This window comes from Rhinatrema bivittatum, chromosome 15 (assembly GCF_901001135.1).
Source record: "Rhinatrema bivittatum chromosome 15, aRhiBiv1.1, whole genome shotgun sequence".
NCBI classification, from domain to species: domain Eukaryota; kingdom Metazoa; phylum Chordata; class Amphibia; order Gymnophiona; family Rhinatrematidae; genus Rhinatrema; species Rhinatrema bivittatum.
The window spans coordinates 45,618,615-45,639,360 of record NC_042629.1 but is presented as its reverse complement, the minus strand read 5'-3'; the positions used below and the strand labels follow the sequence as shown (position 1 = coordinate 45,639,360).

At 44.6% G+C, this 20,746-nt stretch overlaps 1 protein-coding gene across 1 annotated transcript in view; it reads right to left on the bottom strand.

Moving 5' to 3' along the window:
* POLQ (DNA polymerase theta) overlaps nucleotides 1-20,746 on the bottom strand; it is a 174,229-nt gene that overhangs the window by 40,377 nt on the left and 113,106 nt on the right. The window contains 4 exon segments of the mRNA XM_029578518.1: nucleotides 2,137-2,311; nucleotides 4,876-5,013; nucleotides 5,984-6,177; nucleotides 14,930-15,170. Coding sequence (XP_029434378.1) covers nucleotides 2,137-2,311; nucleotides 4,876-5,013; nucleotides 5,984-6,177; nucleotides 14,930-15,170 — 748 coding nt within the window.

Below are 20,746 nucleotides of genomic sequence, written 5' to 3'. Positions count from 1 at the left end.
ATCTCGCGAGTGTCCGTAATGGACATAATCCTCAGACACCAGGAGCACCACCGAAAACCGGACTTAGCCATGATGGGATGAAAAGGGGCGCAAAATCAAAATCTATGGCAGCAGGCACCATAGCACCGCCACCAAGGGGGAATCGACTGTGAAAGGAAACTTGCCAGAAACATTGAAAACCCTGACTAGGAACACTACAGGGAAGCACCGAAAGGAATCCAGAGTCGAAACAGTGAAGAAAATCCACAAAAAAAACACAAGAAAAAAATTGGCTGGTTTTTGGCCTTTCCAGAAGGCCAAAAACCAGCCAATGTGAGCTCACTCACACCACAGTGCTTACAGCTCCGTGGAAGAGAGACTGGAGAGGGACCCCACATGGATGTATAGAATACTGCATGCTGGGCATGCTCAGTGTGCCAAGTCAAAGTTCTAGAAATTTTGACATAAGTTTTCTGTGTCGGGGCTCCGTCTGATGATGTCACCCATGTGTAAGATATACCATCCTGCTTGTACTCTGAGAAGTATGCATGTCTACCATCTACTAGAGACGGAGAATACTGACATGCCAATGCCTGTGCAGAACTACACAGGAGTGACATCAGTGAGTCAAGTCATCTCCATCTGCTAGTTGGAGTACATAACCCACTAGTGTGGACTGGCCTGCCTGGATGAAAAGGAAAGAGCTGGTAATGCAAGTTCCATTAACAGGGAGCAGCAAAAAAAAAAAAAAAACTACCTGAAGATGAAACTGAGCGAAAAAAAGCAAAAAGGGGCCAAGAGGATAAAGGCCTATGCTGAATCCAGCATGCCAATTTTGATTTAACAAAAAATGAGACCAGAGATGTACAGCGGGAGTGGCAAGAGAGTTCAGGGACTTAAAAGGAGCAGCATGAATATGGAAGTGGATGAGGGAAAAATATTTTGTGAATGAAAAGGGGAAATGTTTTGAGATATGGAAGATTACAAAAGAGGCCATTTTGTGTCTACAGACCCAGCGCAACAGCCTAGTGGTTAGTGTATTATATTGCACTGGCAGAGGGCATTTCTGTAAAACAATTTTAATAGCATACTTTTTTCTTACCAGGTCTTGAATCGCATATCCAACAAGTACCTGCAATACCTTGATAATCTGAGGGTTGCATTGCCTTAACAATTTTAGTCATTCAAGTTTAGTTCAGAGAAAATACTATGCAGTGATGTCACATGGGATCAGCGGGCCAGCATACTTGACAGCCAGAAGAGATGAAAGCTCTTCAAAGCTCTGCAGAATAATTGCTTCTCAGAGATGAAACCATCACAGATCTGATACACACAATTTATCTACTAATATTTCCAATTTCAATCCCACAGCTTTCCAACATTCTACGATTCTAAAAAGTTCAAGACTGATTTATGCATCGTATTCTTGTCTGAAATTTATTTTTACTAATAAACAAATAGTAACACATCTTTTCCATACCTCCTAAACTTCAGAGAACCACCTGTAGTAGGTAACCAACTTGTGCACTTTGCTCATCGGATATGTCACTCCTATTTGTGCCCTTCTCCTCTACTGCCAATTCCAGATTCTGTGCTTTTCACCTGGCTGCGCCGTGTGCTTGGAATAGTCTTCCTGAACTGGTGCGTCATGTTCCCTTTCTTGCCATGTTTAAATCCCATCTAAAGACCCACCTTTTTTGAAACCGCTTTTAAATCTTATGCCTGATTGTCTGCTTTTAGTCTTAACTTTCTTTTCTTTTTTACATTGTCTTGCTTTATGAAATACCCCAAGTCTCTTATACTGCATGTTTGTCTTATTAGATTGTAAGCTCTATTGAGCAGGTACTGGCTTTTTGTATGTTTGTACAGCGCTGCATTTGTCGTGTAGTGCTAGTAGTAGTAGTAGTAGTAGTAGTAGTAGTAACTTGAGGATTAGTTCTTCCCATTTGCGATTGTTAAACACACACCTGTCCAGTAAAAGGATATTTGTACCACAGCTTATATATAAGAAACAGGCATATTGGAAAGACTGGGCTGAAACTTTGTAGTTATTCTCCTCTTTCTTTTCAGGACGCTACATCAGAACATTTCCCAAGTAGCTAAACAGATTAGCAGATATTTGAGAACCTAGAACAATGTTTATCCTTGTTCTATTACCTGTAGCAGTGTGTGTTTGAGATATGGGATAAATTCTCTCCATTCCCAGTAATGGATTTGGGCATTTCTCTCTTTGCAGTGGAAATATTACTTTGGTCATGGCATTAGTGATTCGCCTCCACTCTAGAATCAGTCCTGGTAATGGATGCTGGGCCTTTAATTTCTCCAGAACATCCTGCAGAAATAAAATTATTTATGTCATTTTAGGCCTTCCTGCAAATTTAACGGCCTCACCTAATACTTCCAGTATTTGCCAAACAATGCCACACACTATTCCTCTATGATAAGTAATCCTTAAAGAGGGGAAAAAACAAAGAATACATAAAATTAAACCTTCAAAAACATATAAACCAATGTATTAAAAGAGAAAATGTACCTGAAAAAAGGGTCATACAGGAGCTGACTTTCACACAAAAGCTGTGGTAACTATTTTTATAATCATCTACCCACCAATTCTTTTTTTCTTTTTATTATTATACATTGAAATGTTTCAAATAATTAAAAAAAAAAACTATGAAAATACTGCAGAATAAAGAAACAATAAAAAAGATAACATATCATTAAGGAAAAGTTTCAAATTCTTTAATAAGAGGTCTAAGAAATGAGGAGGGAGCAAAAATCCTAAAAGAATTAAAAACATCACTAGGACTACATAACTTGGCTCACATTAGTACAATTTTCTGCCCCTCACTTGAAAAGGTCCACTACCACCTCATTTCTCCACAGCAGTCTGCTCCCTTGCTACAACAGTAGTAACTTGAGCGTTATCTTTCAAAAATAATGCAAGGTGATCAGGTTTCTGGAAGATATAAACATTGCTTTGAAAGACTACGATACATTCACAGGGTTATTTGAGGAAAACATTAGCACAGATCGCTAGGACCCGTTGCCCAAAGTCCTCTTGACCTACAGGGGATGTAAAAAATGTTTAAAATGGGAAGAGATCCCTATTTAAAAGTCTGGAGGGGAGAGGAAGAATTTAAGTATAAGAACACACTATTTCCAATAACAACTCACCCTGGCTTGAAGATATGCCACAATTCCGCCAAGCTAATCGCCCCACTAGAAACTCCCTTGCTGGCACTCTCCAAACCCCTTCACTTAAAGTTGGACACCTCACCACCACCAGGGATAGAGCCTTCACCATTGCGGGCCCCACCCTCTGGAATTCCCTCCCCGCCAAACTCCGCCTAGAACCGTCCCTGAGCCATTTCAAAAAAGGAATCAAGACATGGCTCTTTCAACAGGCATACCCCAATTCCTCTCAAACCTAGTCCTTTCCCTCATTGAACCCCCTCAGCTCCCGTTCAACCTACCTACCTTCTCCCTGACCTCCCCTATACCTTCCCTGTACCCCTTCCTCCCTACCCCGCCCTCTTCACCCTTTAGCAAGCTCTCCCTAAAAATACCCTTGCTCAGTTGTACCCCTGTTTCCCTCCACACCCCCCTGCTCCTTTTTCCCTTTCCCCTCTCCCTTCCCGCTCCCTCCTTCTTTTTCCTCCCCCCCGCACCAGCATTTATCTGTATATACGTGCACTTGCCTCCTTTCATACTGTAAATAAGTTCTATATGCTAAGTTCTTAAGTGCACATGCCTCCTTAGCATTGTTTATAGTTCACTTGCATATCTAACCCTAGCATGAATGCAAAAGTTGTAACTCTGCTCTTTGACTCTCTTCATCTGTACTTTTATATATTATCCAGTTAGCCCCCTTCCCCGTTTTTTGTAATTTCCTTTCTCAGTTACTTGTAAACCGACGTGATGTGTCCTACGAATGCCGGTATAGAAAAATGTTAAATAAATAAATAAACTCTGGGAAAGGCCCCAATTACAACCAACTGGAATCAACAAGGTAGAAATAAAAGGAGTCCCATTTACAATGCAGTGGGAGCAACAGAACAGTAATGAGAAGTCATTTATACAGAGAATAAGAGAAAGCCTGATTGAACAGCCAAGCTTTATTTTAAAGATAAAAGAGGTCCACGATTACAAGAATAGAGAGCACCACTTTTGGTAGCAGCTGGCTCCCATATGATTCCCCACCCCTCTTCTTTTTTCAGATAATTCTCCTCCTATGTTCTCCTATATTGTCCTCCTATGTTTTTGAAGGTTTAATTTATGTGTCGTTTATTTTTCTCTTGTTTATCCAATAATTTTTGTTACTTATCAATACCATACCGGATTACTTCTCCCTTTGCCGACTCAATTCCCCCATTTTTCTCTCCCTATAATAACCATTCTATTCCTCTTCTTCAATTCTATATGCTCCGCTACTACACAATTCATAATTCATCCAACATCTTTTCCCAGGTTTTGAGTGGTGACTGCTCTTTTCTTTATTTGCCCTTAGTTTCTGTATCACTGTACAGTGCCGCAGACTAAACACATTAATAATTCTAACATACAGGGGGAATAAAAAAAACCAAGTCTTCCAGTCACAAACATGTCTGTAGGGATTTACTGAAAACTAAGAACCAGAAAAGGTCATTTGTCCTTTAGTAGCTTTGAAATATAGGAATACAATTGTTTTTCTACAAATCAGTTTTTCTACAAAACATTAAACAGCATTTAGAACATTTTTCGTTCCAAATTAAGATATTTTTAAATTCCCAAGAGCAATCTAACATAAAAGTGCCTCTATAATAAGCCCAAGAGCTGTATAATGGAATGAGTTTAATTTACAGACTGAAGTAAATATAAAAGGAAGAAGGCTTCCAGCACCAAATATTGCTGCTGTACCTTTGTAGTACTGAACTGTTTGCCCACTCTGATAGTCTTCACATTCATTGCTGTTCTTCTAGTGTAGCCAAGAGTTTTCTTGGTCCTCTGACCCTTCACATCTCCATTTGGTGGCAGTTTCAGTTCTAGAAAGAGAACCTGAAATATAGACAAGCTTTAGGATCAGCTTTGTTTCACTTTAAAGAAAGGCCACGAATCAAGCAATGGCAAAACAAACTGGAGATATTGTCACTGAGATAAGCATGGCAACCAGAGAAATTGAGCAGTTTCCTGCCGAGGCAAAGCAAAGGCCTTAAATCATCCCCATAACCAAGTTGGAAGGTCAAGAGCCAACATGACAAAATGGGGATACTCCACCAAACTTGTGACGGGCAGATAATGCAACACCATTCGGTCTGCCCACTGCTTGAGGATGGTCTCTGCACAGAGCAGAATCTTGTTGAGGTCAACTCATGACTGCTAACATGTACTCGTCATTTGAAAGACGTATGATTTTGATAGATCGACATGAGAAAATTCTCCAGATTAAATCCAGCCTTTAAACCTAGGAAAATTTACAAAGGCTCCAGGATATGAGGACTGCCTCTAAAGCTTGGGTAGCCTGTCTGGCAGAACCTGGTTGCACTGAGAAGGAGAAGTTCTCAAGAGACAAGTGGAGGAAGTAGCAATGCATGGATGACCCTTGTTTGCTCTGGAGCAGTGGTGGGCAATTCCAGTGTGAGGGCTGTAAACCAGTCTGAATTTCAAGATATCCACAATGAATATGCATAAGATGTTTGCATGCACTCTCATATACATATTAATTGTGGATATCCTGAAAATCAGACTGGTTTGCATTCCTAGAGGACTAGAATTTCCCACCATTAGAGTTCAGATAAGTTCTGTAAAGTGCCAGTTATGTTCATCTTAAGAGGTTTCCCTTCCAATTGTTGGCTAGCATGGAGATCACAGAGGAACTAAACTGTTAGTTCAGTTTTTTTAATTATTCAGTTGATTATGATGAGTTTTTAACTTCCTCTAGAATTAATGAAAAATATTTTTAAAAAGCATGTTAAATGCCATCTATCTACACATTTTTGACAGAAAGAGAAAAGAGCTCCTTCCCTACCTCAGCAATGTCATCGGGACTGGTCAGGGAGAAGCTGTGACCAGCTAGCTGGTATGCCTGTGCCTCTATTTCATTCAGCTTGGCCTGCATGATGTGTTTCTGGGTCTCACAGTCTTCTGTGCTAAAGCCTATACCATTCAGTTCCAGCAAGGCCAGGCAGTACTGTGCAGGCATCTCCACTTTACAGAAAGTATCTGAAACACACAAAAGCAAAATAAAGGTCTTTGTACAGCTTAAGCTAAGATCTACCACTCAGTCACTTATAAGTGGTAAAGGTAATTGCATGCATGCCATTTAAAAGCAACCTATAGCAAATGCAAGCCCTTACATTTAACCATATTTGCATCAGAAATAAAAACACAAAGAATTAAGATATTTAACTCTTTTGATGTTTACTTTCAAGAACAAGTCAGAATGGTCACAACGATGAGAAGCAGCTTATAAAATGAACTGTAAAAAAATAAATCCCACTAACTTCACACGCAGTCACACCAAATTTTTATTATACTTCACAACAATATCATATCTGATCATTTTTCTACACACCTATATTTTATATTTTATAATATTATACATATTTATTAATTGATACAGCTGGTTAAAATGCTAATAGTCGTTCTACAATTCCTCCCCTTTCATATCCAAGTTATTTTTCCATGTTTTTTGTAACTTTCTCACATCCAAAATATTGTTATAATATTTGTTAAGTTTCATACTATATTTGTTGTTGTATTGGGAAATGTTCTTTACTTTGTTACTCTCTGTCTTTACTCACATTGTTAATTGTAAACCGGGTTGATGTGATTCCGATCATGAAACTCGGTATAATAAAAATAATAAATAAATAAATAAATAAATAAATATAAGAGGCTGCTGCTTCTCTCATTTTCAAAGGATGGTCTAGAACTATAGTTTTCTAAATGTAACTCCACATATTGCTGGCTCCCCATCTCCCCAGTTGAAAGGTTTAAAATATAATTCTACTCTTGAGCAAACTCTTGATACGGATGCAAATGGCAAAATAACTTCCAATGAAAAAGGACTTTTTAAAAATCCAGACAATAGTTATCCTTCCTAGTTGAGTTATTTTAACAGATATTTCAGGAACATGCTTCAATAATAAAGCAGCCAAAATGTTATTGCTATCTAGTTTATGAAAACTCAAACCTGCCATCTTTGGAACTGTATAAGTATATTCCAACCAAGCTTTTCATTATATATTATTTGAGCCCACAGCTCAATAGGAATTGGTCTCTTCTAGGCAAAAGCATCATGAGTTTTCAGTTGCAACTACATGAGGGTCGAACATTTTGAGGAGATTCACCATTTTATAACCATGCTAATCTAGCATAGACATTACAGTCCTTGACCAGGAGCCACTCACCATGCTTCTTATAGACCCTGGTACATGTGCACCCTAAGTCTGGCCACTGATTATGTGATGAGAGAGAATCACTTTCCCCAGGGTCTATAAATATTACCTTCATAGATTCCCCGGTACCAGACAGCTTTAAAAGAAGAAACTGGCCTTGGGAATTTAACCCAAGTTTCCTGCATAGCAACATCATCACTGAGCTGCCAGGCAAGCCTTTTGTAACATTTATTTATTAGAAATATTTATTACACACATATTCAAAAACTCTAAGCGAGGTACAATCATAATATTTAAGCATAGAAAAATAATATAAAATAAACAACCATTCAGCAAAATGCCAGCTATTCAGTTTATCACCCATCCCCAACTAGCAAATCTATAGACTTTACTACTCCAGCCCAATAACCAACTTTCAAACTGTACAGGTAATAACAACCCAATGATCCACCACTCCAGAAATATAGTATCCCAACTCTATAAATGACAATTATCCAATGCCTTCCAGTAACAAACCCACAAGCATTACAGCTCTGGCCCAACAACCAACTTCCAAACTGTACAGATAAATTGCTCAATGCCCCACCACACCAAAAATATAACATCCCAGCTATACAGATGATAATTGCCCCATACTTTCTAATATCAGAAACATAAGAGCTAATGTCCCCAATACTATAACTATCATCATCAGCTGATAATACCTCCCCAGCTCATTACCACCCACAGCAATCCCAACCAGAACTCACTGGAAAACTTTCAGAAAAAGCCACAATTTCACACACTTGCAGAAAATTAACAAATCTTGAAGACAGTGAACGTCACTAGGCAATTGATTCCAAAGGAATGGGCCTACCCATGAAAATGTTCTATTGCAAGTAGCAGCCAGTTTATAATCCTTAAAAGAAAGCACATTCAACAGTCGTCTAGGAACACACTAAAATAGTATAATCCAGAGACAGAAAAGCATCTCAGTAATGCTCCTAATTTAATCAATACACAGTATAATGGCTGTGCAAAAGCTCCACAATAAGTGGTGCTAGGAATCACCAGTTTGATTATAATATCAAAGTACTGAAGGACAGCAGAGTTGTTGAACTGTAACGTGTTCTCCGAGATCAGCAGAATGTTAGTCCTCACACATGGGTGACATCATCAGATGGAGCCCGATGTGGAAAACTTATGTCAAAGTTTCTAGAACTTTGATTAGGCACACTGAGCATGCCCTATACCACGTGTCCACGTGGGGTCCCTCTTCAATCTTGTAACATACAATTATGATTAAAATAAAAATATAGGAGAAACCCAACTCCGTGGGGTGGCCGGCGGGTTTCTGAGGACTGCTGTCCTCGGAGAATACCTGCTACAGGTAAGCAACTCTGCTTTCTCCAAGGACAAGCAGGGTGGTAGTCCTCACACTTGGCTGAATCCCTAGATACACACTGTTCTCCAAACAAAAAGGGAGGGAGACCAACCAACATCTAACCAAGTGCCAATAGGCACAGCCAACAATGGTGCTGTTGGTAACAGGGAGAGACAGCCTGAACCCAAACAGGCCCTAGGTTTGGAAAGTTGGGTTCTACACCTCAATTAGGTTCCGAAGGACAGACTGGCCGAATCTACTGTCGCGTCTGCCATCCCTATTCAGACAGTAATGAGATGTGAATGTGTGGAGAGAACTCCACATCACAGCCTTGGAGATCTCCTCCATGGGAACTGCTCGCATGTGGGCCACTGATGCTGCCATGGCTCTGACAAAATGAGCCTTGACATGACCCCCAAGATACAGTCCCACCTGGGCATAACAGAAAGAGATGCAATCTGCTAGCCAATTGGTTAGTGTCTGTTTGGCAACGCCCAACCTATTCTTATCAAAACAAATAAAAAGTTGGGTAGACTGACTATGGGCATCTGTCCACTCCAGATAGGCTAAAGCTTGTTTGCAGACCAAACTAGGCAGTGCTATTTCGCCTTGGTGTGAATGGAGCCAGGGAAAGAATACTGGCAGGACAATTGACAGGTTAAGATGGAAATCCGTCAGCACCTTAGGCAGGAACTTAGGGGGCATATGAAGACCACCCTGTCATGATAAAATTTAGTATAAGGTGGATAATTCACTAAGGCTTGGAGCTTGCTGACCCTGCGCACTTAGTGACTGCCACTAAAAATATGACCGTCCAGGTCACGTACCAAGTCACAGGTGCACAGCGGCTCAAAAGGAACTTTCATCAGCTGTCACCACATTGAGGATCGAAGACACAGCAGAAGGCCTTAGGGGAGGCTTGAATTGGAGCAGGCCCCACATGAAACGTACAACTATTGGCTGTATAGAGATGGGCGTACCAACTAAAAGGTGGTGCTAAGCTCCAGTCGCACTAAGATGAACTCTAACACAGTGGGTTTTTAACCAGCGTCCGGTAGGTGTAGAAGTAATTCGGTATATAAAGAAATTTTAAATAAATAAATCTTTCAGAGAATGTGTCTCAGATCCTTGTGGCTTCTAGAAAGCCTTCCACTAGAAAGTACTATGGATTGAAGGGAGAGGTTTTCTGTGTGGTGTGAGCAGATGGCCCTAGATCCATTCTCCTGCTCCACACAAAAACTGCTTGATTTTTCATGCGAACATATCAAACCGGTTTACAGTAGCTATCAAATTTTCATTTAAAAATATTTGCATTTCCAAAAAGAAAAAGGAAGTAAATACATAGTTTCATAATATAAATAAAATAAAATAGAATAAAATACTAAACTAACTAACATAGTAAACTAAGTGGTAATAGAGTTTAAATTATTAGAGAGGCAGGATAGTGAGAGCTATATATCAATACTGGATATATATCAATATATATCAATACTGGATATATATCAAGGTAATGATATATATATCAAGGTAATGATACATTACCTTGATATATATCCAGTATTTTTAAGTCATTAGGTTAATAGCTCTTGGAAGGCTTGTTTGAATAGCCAGGTTTTGATGCCCTTTTTAAATAATTTAATGTCAGCTTCCAGTCGTAGTTCCTTTGGTATAGAATTCCAAAGTTGGGGCCCAGCAATTGAGATTGCTCTCTCTCTAACACCATTTAGATGAGCAATCTTAGATCAAGAGGCTACAAAATTAAACCCTCAACATCCAGGTTGTGAGTGACAGGGCCTGGAGGTTGGGATGCCTCAATCTGCCCTGATCTTGTTTGTTGAGATCTGGGGAAGTCCCCAGACTGTTCGGTTTCCGGATGACAACTTTCACAAGAGTGGAAACCAGACTTGTCTCGGCCAACGAGGGGCTATGAGTCCCTCTGTCCTCGCGAAGCTTCAAGAGCGTCTTTGCTACTAAGGGAATTGAAGAATAGGCATACAAAGAGACCCCTGCCACAATGACGGGCAAGGGTGTCAGAGGCTGGTTTGCCATCTAACCTCTACAGGGAACAGAACTGAGGCACCTTCCTGTTGCAGGGAGATAGGAACAGATCTACGTCCAGGCTCTCCCAGAGGCAGAGTATCTGATTCACTACTTCCTGATCCAGGGACCACTCATGGGATCTGAAGCCTGTCCGCTACCACATTCTCTGTCCCAGTCAGGTACATGGCCCTGAGTACCATCCCGTGGGAAAGGGCCCAAGGCCAGATCTAGACCATTTCCTGACACAGGAGATATGATCACATACCTCCCTGCTTGTTGACATACCACATGGCTACCTGGTTGTCGGTCTAGATCAGGACAACTTGTTGGACAGCCGATCTCTGAAAGCAAATAGTGCATACCTGATCGCCCTGAGCTCCAGGAAGTTGATTTGACAAGAATGTTCCTGAGCGTCCACAGACCCTGGGTATCAAGCCCATGTACATGAGCTTCACACCCCAGGGTAGATGCATCCATAGTTAGCAAAATCTGAGTAGTGAGACTCCAAAAGGAAATCTCCTCTTCCAGACTGGAAAGTACCCGCCCCACCAGGACAATGATTCCTGGAAAGACGGGGTGACCCGGATGCAAAGTTTGAGGCTCTGAGTGGCCTGGCATCACTGCGATCACAAGGTCCTTTGGGCTCTGCGCATGTGTAAACATGCCAAGGGAGTGACATGGACAGTTTTGGCCAAATGGCCCAACAACCTCAACATGTGTCAGGCTGACACCTGCTGGCTCCGCTGAACCTCTGCCGCAATGGTCGCCAAGGCGACGGCCCTCTGGCGAGGCAGAAACACCTTGGCCTGAGCTGGGTCTAGCAGGGCTCCTTGAAGTCCAATTGAGGTGACGGGCTCAGATGGGACTTTGGGTAGTTGAGAACGAACTCTAATGACTCCACCACCCGAATGGTCAAGCGCATGGACCAGACAGTCCCTGCCTGAGACGATATCCTAACCAGCTAATAGTCTGGGTACAGGAAGACATGCACTTCTAGAATGCGGAGGTGCGTAGCCACCATAACCAGGCATTTTGTGAGGATCCGTGAGGCAGACGGGAGCCTGAACAGCAACACCCGGTACTGGAAGTGCTATCTTCCCACCATGAATCTGAGGTACTTCCTGTGACCAAGGACGATCTCAATATGGGTGTATGTGTCCTTTAGGTCGAGGGAGAAAGCCAGTCCCCATTTTGCAAAAGGGGGATCAAGGTGCCCAGGGAAACCATCTTGAATTTCTTTTTTTTTTTTTTTTTTTTTGAAACTTGTTCAAGGCCCTTAGGTCCAGGATGAGATGGAGTACTCTTGTTCTCTTTAGAATAAGGAAGAACCTGGAGTAGAATCCCCGTCCTCTTTGCCCTGGTGGTACGGGCTTGGTCACTCTGGCTGCTAAGAGGGAGGAGAGCTCCATTAGTAGTACCTCCTGATGCGCTACCAGCCCCCAATATAGGTACGGAGGGCAATTTGGTGGGACACTCATAGATTTAATTGATAGCCCTAGTAGATGGTGGACAGAACCCACTGGTCCAAGGTTACACTGGCCAACTAATTTGCAAAAAACTGCCCATGACTGGAGGGTACATCACCCAAAGTACAGGTGACTAGCTTACGCTCCCTGCGGCCCAATCAAAACCATGTCCCCAGAGTTCACTGAGGAGCGGGCTAGGGCTTAGGGGCTCTCTGCTGACTGGGATGGTCTTGGGAGCCCTGATGGTGTTGAAGGGAGCGAGGAGGTGGAGGATAGTACATCCTTTGGCAACAGAAAGACTTCCTTGGCCCCACTCTTGACGGCCTCCTGGATGAGGAGGATGGGTCAGAAATACTGGCAGAGAGTTGTTGGAGGGTTTCAGGGTGGTCCCGGAGTTGGGCCACATCATCCCTCACTCTCTCTCTGAAGAGATTCTTTCCAGTGCACGGCACATCAGCTAGTCATTACTGTACTTCTGGTCAGAGATCAGAAGCCTGCAGCTATGCCATTCTGGCCTGCCGATTCCCGTGCAGAAATTCCAATGCCATCTCGAAAACATCATAGGTCAAATGGACCTCATGTTTTCTGCACTACAGACCCTTGGTGCACAAGCAACATGATTGTGTCTTGCTACTGTTGAAGCAGCTGCTCAGCCACCTCCTGCACCTGCTTCCAGATGTCCCGTGAGTATTGGTTCACGTAGAGCTGATAGGCAGCGATGTGGGTAATAAGCATGGTGCCCTGGAACACCTTCCTCCCAAGAGCGTTCATCACTCTGTGGTCCTTCCTTGGGGGGGGGTGCCAAGGATGGACTCGGCCCTCTTGATGGTGGATTCGACCACCAACGACTGGTGAGACAGCCAACACTTATCGAATCCAGCAGCCTTCTGGACGAGGTAGACCCCTTCCGCCATATTAACGGGAGGCACTGTGAAGGGTGTTCCCATATCCTCAGCAGCAACTCCTTAAGGATCTCACGTACCGGGACTGCCACAATCTCCTTAGGAAGCTCCATAAACTGGAGGATCTCAAGCACTTTGTGCATGGCATCCGCCTCTGTCAAAAGTTGAAATGGGATGGCCTCTGCTATCACCCTCACAAATGCCTGCTAAGGTCAAGTCCTCAGGCGGTGTCTTCTTTTGCTCATTTGGAGGAGAAGGGTCTGATGGGAGACCATTAAGAGCCCTCAGAGGACGACTCTGTCAGATCATCCCCCCAGGGGTCATAGAGACCTTCATCCTCACTGTATGCTATAGGGGATGGGGCCCTAGGTGCTCAGTCTTTGTCCAGAGGTGCAGGCATCTGTAAAACCTGACAGGCGACTACAGGCCTGGGAGTCTCTGCCAGCCTGAGTGGAACTTCCTCCTTGGAGGAATCAACAACCGCTATATCGGTAGGAGGAGGCCTTGGTGCCCTGCTGGGAACCGGTTCCGTCCCGGGAACCAGTGCCAGCTGGGTCAGTAACACACCGATGAGCACATTGAGCTTCTCCAGCAGCAGTCGGATGACAGGCAGCTCTGGCTCCGGTGCTGTTGGTGCCACAGGCCCAATGCCCTGCAGTTCCCAATCCATCGCCAGCTGGACTCGACGTTCCAGCTCCTCTTCAAACATTGCTGATGCAATACCGACTGGGAGGAAGCAGGGATGGCCAGATCTTCTTCAGACCCGTGAGGCGAATCAGTGACTGGCAACAAGACCGGTGGAGACTGTTGCGGACCCCTGGCACCGAAAAAGGATGGGCCCTCCTCACCGCAGGGTTGCTTTGGGAGCATTGTGGCTGATGCATCCTTGTGCCCGACACCGTGCATCGACTGGAACCAGTGCTGATGCTTCTTAGCCTTCCCTCAATGCTCGGCCCTGTCTTTCCCCGGTGCCGAAGCCAAAGACAATGAACCCGGTGTCCTCGGCTCAAAGGAGATCAACTGTCTGCCTCCGGTGCCCCTATCTGCCGACAGCACGGATGGAACAGTCAGTCCCGCTGATATCGATGGCGCAGTTTCCAACAGTGCAGCTCCAAGGTCCATCAATGCCGATGCCACCAATGGCTTGGACTTTCTCGACCCAAAGAGCTGTTTCTTCTTGTCAAATCGAAGCAAACATACCTTCAAGGTCATTTGGGCACGTAAGCAGCAACCCCAGACGTCATACGATGCCCCCAGGCAGAGGATACATACCTCATGAGGATCAATGAAAGACACGGTCCTCAGGTCCTGGGGGCATCAGCAAAAACTGGACATGGCCATTATGGGACAAAACAAAAGGGCCACAAATTCGAAAGCGATGGATGTCGATGGCTGGCAGGCACCAGGGCACATCGCCAAAAAGGGAATCGACCGCAAAAAGAAACTTGCCAAAATGCTGAAAACCCTGACTAGTGACACTACAGAAAGGCTCCGAGTGGGGCCTGTCCATGGAATTAGAAGAAAAATCCACGAAAAAAAAAAACATGGAGAGTTTTCCAAAAGGCTAAAACAGCCAACGTGAGCTCAATCACACCGCAAGGCTTACAGCTCCGCAGAAGAGACTGAAGAGGGACCCCGCATGGACCTGTGGTGTACAGCATGCTCAGTGTGCCTAATCAAAGTTCTAGAAACTTTGATATAAGTTTTCTGCGTTGAGGCTCCATCTAATAAAGACACCCATGTGTGAGAACTACTACCCTGCTTGTCCTCGGAGAATAAGTATTATATTCTGAAGCTTTTTACCTTGCAGATTCTCCTTTTGCAGCAAAGCCTGAAGCTGGTTCATGATGCTGAAGACAAGTACAGATTCTATGGATGCTCTATACCTCCCTGAGAGATCTGGACTGGTGCTAAGGCCCAGGCTCTGAATTCCCTGTCCAGTTCCCACACCTTCCAACAGGGGAAGTTCCTGAGGGATGAAGTTAGTTACTATGTTGTGAAGAGTTCTTTCCTTGGAGCCTGGGTCCAACAGCCAGCATGCAACCTGGAACAAACATCAAATAAACTATTAAGAAGATATACTGGAAAGTCACTCAGAGAAGAGTTAAAAATAAACATACTTTATAACAATGGGGAATGTAATAACTTTGGGGTAGATTTTATAAATGTACACACGGGCGTACTTTTGTTCGTGCACAAGGCGCGAACAAAAGTACACTGGATTTTATAAGATACGCGCGTAGCCGCACGTATCTTATAAAATCCGGGGTCGGCGTGCGCAAGGGGGTGCACATTTGTGCAACCTGCGCGCGCCGAGCCCAGCGCGCGCTGCCTGTTCCCTCCGCCTCCTCTCACCTTCCCCTCCCTAATCCACCCCCACGGCCCTATCTAAACCCCCCCTACCTTTGTTGGCAGATTTACGCCTGTAACAAACAATTATAATTAAAATAAAAAATAAGAGAAACCCAACTCAGAGGGATGGCGGGTAGGTTTCGTGAGGACTCACATCTTGCTGTCTTCGGAGAACACCTGTTACAGATAAGCAACTCTGCTTTCTCCAAGGACAAGAAGGATACTAAATCTCACACATGGGTGAATCCCTAGCTACAGGCTGCTCCCCAATACAAAAGGGGGACCAACAGACACCAAATCAGGTGCCAATGGGCACAACAACGATGCTGTTAGTAACTGAGGGGGGGGAGATAGCCTGAACCCAAACAATGGGCCCTAGGCAGGGAGAGTAGGGTTCTACACCTCAAACAGGTTCCAAAGGAGAGACTGGCGAAACCTACTGTCACGTCAGCCATCCCTATCCAGACAATAGTGAGATGTAAATGGATGGAGAGAACTCCATGCCGCAGCTTTGCGGATCTCCGACACAGGAACTGCTCACAAGTGGGCCAACAACGCTGCCATGACTGACACAATGAGCCTTGACATGACCCCCAAGATGCAGTCCTGCCTGGGCATAACAGAATTTGATGCAATCTGCAAGACAACTGGATAGTGTCTGTTTGGAAACGGCAATGCTTAACCTGTTCCTATCAAAAGAAATAAAAAGTTGGGTGGACTGTCTATAGGCTTCTGTCCACTCCAGGTAGGCTAAGGCTTGCTTGCAGTCCAAACTGTGCAGTGCTCATTCACCTTGGTGCGAATGGGGCCTGGGAAAGAATGTTGGCAGGACAATGGACTGGTTAAGCTGGAAGTCCGTCATCACCTTGGGAGGGTACTTAATCAAGACCACCCTGTCATGATAATGTAAGGTGGATAAGTCACTAAGGCCTGGGGTTCACTGACTATGCGTGCTGAGGTGACCACCACCAAAAATATGACCTTCCAGGTCAGGTAATTCAGGTCACAAGTGCACTGCGACTCAAAAGGAGCTTTCATCAGCTGAGCTAATACCACGTTGAGGTCCTAAAACAGCGGGAAGTTTTAGGGGAGGCTTCAATTGAAGCAGGTCCCACATGAATCATACAACTATGGGCTGTACAGAGATGAGCACACCATCTACATCTTGGTAGTATGTGCCAATTGCACTGAGATGAACTCTAACAGAGTTGGTCTTTAAGCCAGCTTCCAATAGGTGAAATCAAGCAGTTTTTGTGTGGAGCAGAATAGATCTAGGACCTTCTGCTCACATCACAAGAAAACCTCCTCCACTTCAAACCATAAGACTTTATAGCAGCCACCAGGACCTGAGACACATTCTCTAAATGATCAAGCGGCTGTGGGATTAACCTCTCAACATCCAAGCTGTGAGTAACAGGGCCTGGAGGTTGGGATGCTGCAACCTGCTTCGATCTTATGTGATGAGATCTGGGGAAGTTCCCAGACTGATTGGTCTCCAGATGGACAACACCTATAGGAGTGGAAACCAGACTGGCCTTGACCAATGAGGGGCTATGAGGATCATAGTCCCCCTGTCCTAGCAAAGCTTCAAGAGAGTCCTCGCCACTAAGGGAAATCGGAGGATACCCGTACAGAAAACCCTTGCCACAATTGTAGGCAAGAGCATCCAAGCCTGGTTTGCTGTCTGACCTGTACAGGGAGCAGAACTGAGGAACCTTCCTGTTGCAAGGGGACGCAAACAGATCTACGTCAGGCTCCCCTAGAGGCAGAATATCCAATTCGCTGGCCCCTGGTCCAGGGACCATTCGTGGGATATGAAGGCTCGACTCAACCTGTCCGCTACCACATCTTGGCCAGGTGCATGGCCTTCAGCACCATCCCATGGGACAGGGCCTATGACCAGATCTGGTCAGCTTCCTGACACAGGAGGTATAATCCCATGCCTCCTTGCTTCTTGACATACCAAAATGTTTATCTGGTTGTTAGTTTCGATCAGGGCAACTTTGTTGGACAGCCGATCTCTAAAAGCCCGTAGTGCGTACCTGATCGCCCAAAGCTCCAGTAAGATGATTTGACAAGGGTGTTCCTGAGCGGACCACAGACTCTGGGAGGTAAGCCCATCTACATGAGCTCCCCACCCCAGGGTAGACAATTTGGGCAGGGAGACTTTGAAAAGAGATCCCCCATTCCAGATTTGAAAGTACCCACCACCAGGACAATGAGTCCCAGAGAGATGGGGTGACTCAGATGCAATCCTGGAGGCTCTGAGTGGCCTGGTGCCACTGTGACCTCAGGGTCCAATGGGCTCTTCGCATGTGTAAACGTGCCAAGGGAGTGATATGGACAGTTGTGGCCTAATAGCCCAACAGCCTCAACATTTTCCAGGCTGACATCTGCTGTTCTGTTGGACTTCTGCTGTGATGGGTGTCAAGGTAACGGCCCTTTGGCAAGACCCTGGCCTGAGCCATGTCTAGCGGAGCTCCTATGAAGTCTGACTGAAGTGAAGGGCTGAGACGGGATTTGGGGTAATTGAGAATGAACCCTAGTGACTCCAACACCCTAATGGTCAAGGGCAAGGACCTGGTGTCCCCTATCTAAAACGTGTTCTTGACCAGCCAATCGTCCAGATACGAGAAAGCATGCATGCCCAGCCTGCGGAGGTGCTTCGCCACTATAGCCAGGCATTTTGAGAAGACCCGTGGGACTCAAACAAGCCTGAACAGCAATACCCGGTAATGGAAGTGCAGTTTTCCCACAACAAGTCTGAGATACTTCCTGTTACCGGGGAAGATCTCGATATGAGTATATGCGTCATTTAGATTGAGGTAGCACAGTCATTCCCCTTTTTTTTTTTTTTTTTTAACAGGGCAATCAAGGTGCCCAGGAAAACCATCTTGAATTTTTCTTTGTTTTAGAAATGTGTTCAAGGCCCTCAGGACTAGGATGGGACGGAGTTATCCTGTTCTCTTTAGAATCAAAAAGTATCTGGCGTAGAATCCCCGCCCTTTTTGCCCTGGTGGTTTGGGCTTGACCGCACTGGTGGAGACATCAGAGAGCTCACAGTCTCGCCAATATCAATGGCTCAGTGTTCATCGGTGTGGCTCCTTGGTCCATCGATGCTGATGCCGCTGATGCCAATGCCTCGGACTTCTTCGACCCAAAGAGCTTCTCCATCTTGTCAAGTCGAAGGAGACATGCCTTTGGTGTCATCTGGGCACATAAACGGCAACCGTGGACATCAGGCGATTCCCTCAGACAGAGGACACACATCTCATGCGGATCCGTGATGGACACGGTCCTTGGGCACCTGGGGTATCACCGAAAATTGGACATGGCCATGTCAGAGGAAACAGGGGCAAACTGAAAACAATGGTGGCGGGGTGTCAATGACTGGCAGGCATTGTTGTACCACCACCAAGAGGAATATACTACAAAAGGAAACTTACCAGTATCTCTGAAAACCCTGACTAGGAGACACTATGGGAAGGTACCAAGAGGGACCCAGTGACAGAACAACGAGAAAAAAACCTGCAAAAACAGTGATAGAAGGTTTTCCACAAGGCCAAAAAAACAGCCAATGTGAGCTCACCCACACCATGAGGCTTACAGCTCAACGGAAAAACAGCCTGAAGTGGGGCCCCAAGTTGAGAAGCATAAGGCATGTTCAGTGTGCCTATTCAAAGTTCTAGAAACTTTGACATGTTTTCCGCATCAGGGCTCCATCTGAGAAACAGCAGACACAGCATTCACAAACGCTCAAGACAGAAATCAGTCATGGTCATTGTAAAGGGTGACACCAATGACACAGGGTTCTATAAGGAGCCATGGTGCATGGCATCTAGGCTCTGGACTATTGCTCCAATGGCAACGGTCCTGAGGCAAGAGGATGGAAATGAAACATACTGGGATAGCCAGCATGGAGCAGCCATTACAACCCTAAACAGCAGCAGTACAATTGCACCAGGGCTCCAAGAAAGCATGGAGAGGCCCACATTGATGGATTTTGGAGAAGCTTTGGAAAGATACGACAGGAGGATTGGGAGGAATACACGGAAAGGGGGAGGGAATGGAGGAGTTGGTCTTGGGTTGCATTTGGGAATTTTAAATGCTCATCTACCAAAAGAGGATAAGTCTAGGCTGGCAGACTGGATGTGCCATTTTGGTCTTTATCTGCTATCATTTACTATGCTACTATGCAATAATCAGAATAGGACAGTGGGAGGGACGGTCTAAAAATAGGGAGGAAGTACCCAGGTGTTTCAGAATCTCAGCACTGATTCCAAATGATCTGGAGGAAATAGCGGGCCACAAAATAAAAAATAGAAAGGAAGAAGGCAGTGCTGTCTACTTGTGCACTTTCAGACTCATTGACTAGAACAAGAAAAAAAAAGGTTCACTTTAAAGTAAAAAAAGAACTCAACACAGACTAGGAATAGTCTAGTGGTTAGAGCAGCAGGCTGCAAACCAGGGAAGCCAAGGTTAAAATCCTGCTGATGCTTCTTGAGATCTTGGGCAAGACACTTCACCCTCCATTGCCTTACGTACAAACATACAGGGTCATTCATCAAAATGCATTAACACCATAATGCATGCGATAATAGCACTATCGCATGGCATGAATGCAAATTTTGGGAAGGGTGCAGGATTAGGGAGGAGTTTGGGCGGGATTTATGAAAATGAGGGGCAATATCACATGGTTTTAACACCGGAAATAACTACACCTTTTTTCCTGGCATTAAGTTGTGTGATATGACCAAAATGGCCGTAATGCAATTCGTGCTTGGGAGAGGGAGGGATGGAGAGAGAGAGCACCTCTGGGAAGGCCTTCACAGTATGCAACTATTTATATGCCTATAGGAGTGGCAGCTAATAGCTGGCACTTCTATCTGCTTATAGGAGAGGCAGCTATTGGCTGGCCCTTCTGTAGAGATATAAATACTTGACTACTACGAAGGCCTTATATATGGTCTCTCTCTCTCTCTCTCTCAGTGCGAGATGTGAAATAGGAAGTATTGCGGGTGCAAAAAGTTTACCGCACCACGCGATACTACTTATGCGAAGCGCTATGTTATCATGTGGTGCAGCAACTTTAAAAATTACCCTAAACACACCCCTTTTTCTTATCATGGTTGTTAGGCCTGCAATATTACAGCATTTTGATGAATCTAGGGGATAGACTGTAAGCCCTCTGTGGATAGGGCTTACTTACAATGCCTGAATGTAATCTGCCTTGAAGTGCCTGAAAGGTGGAATATCAATCACACAAAA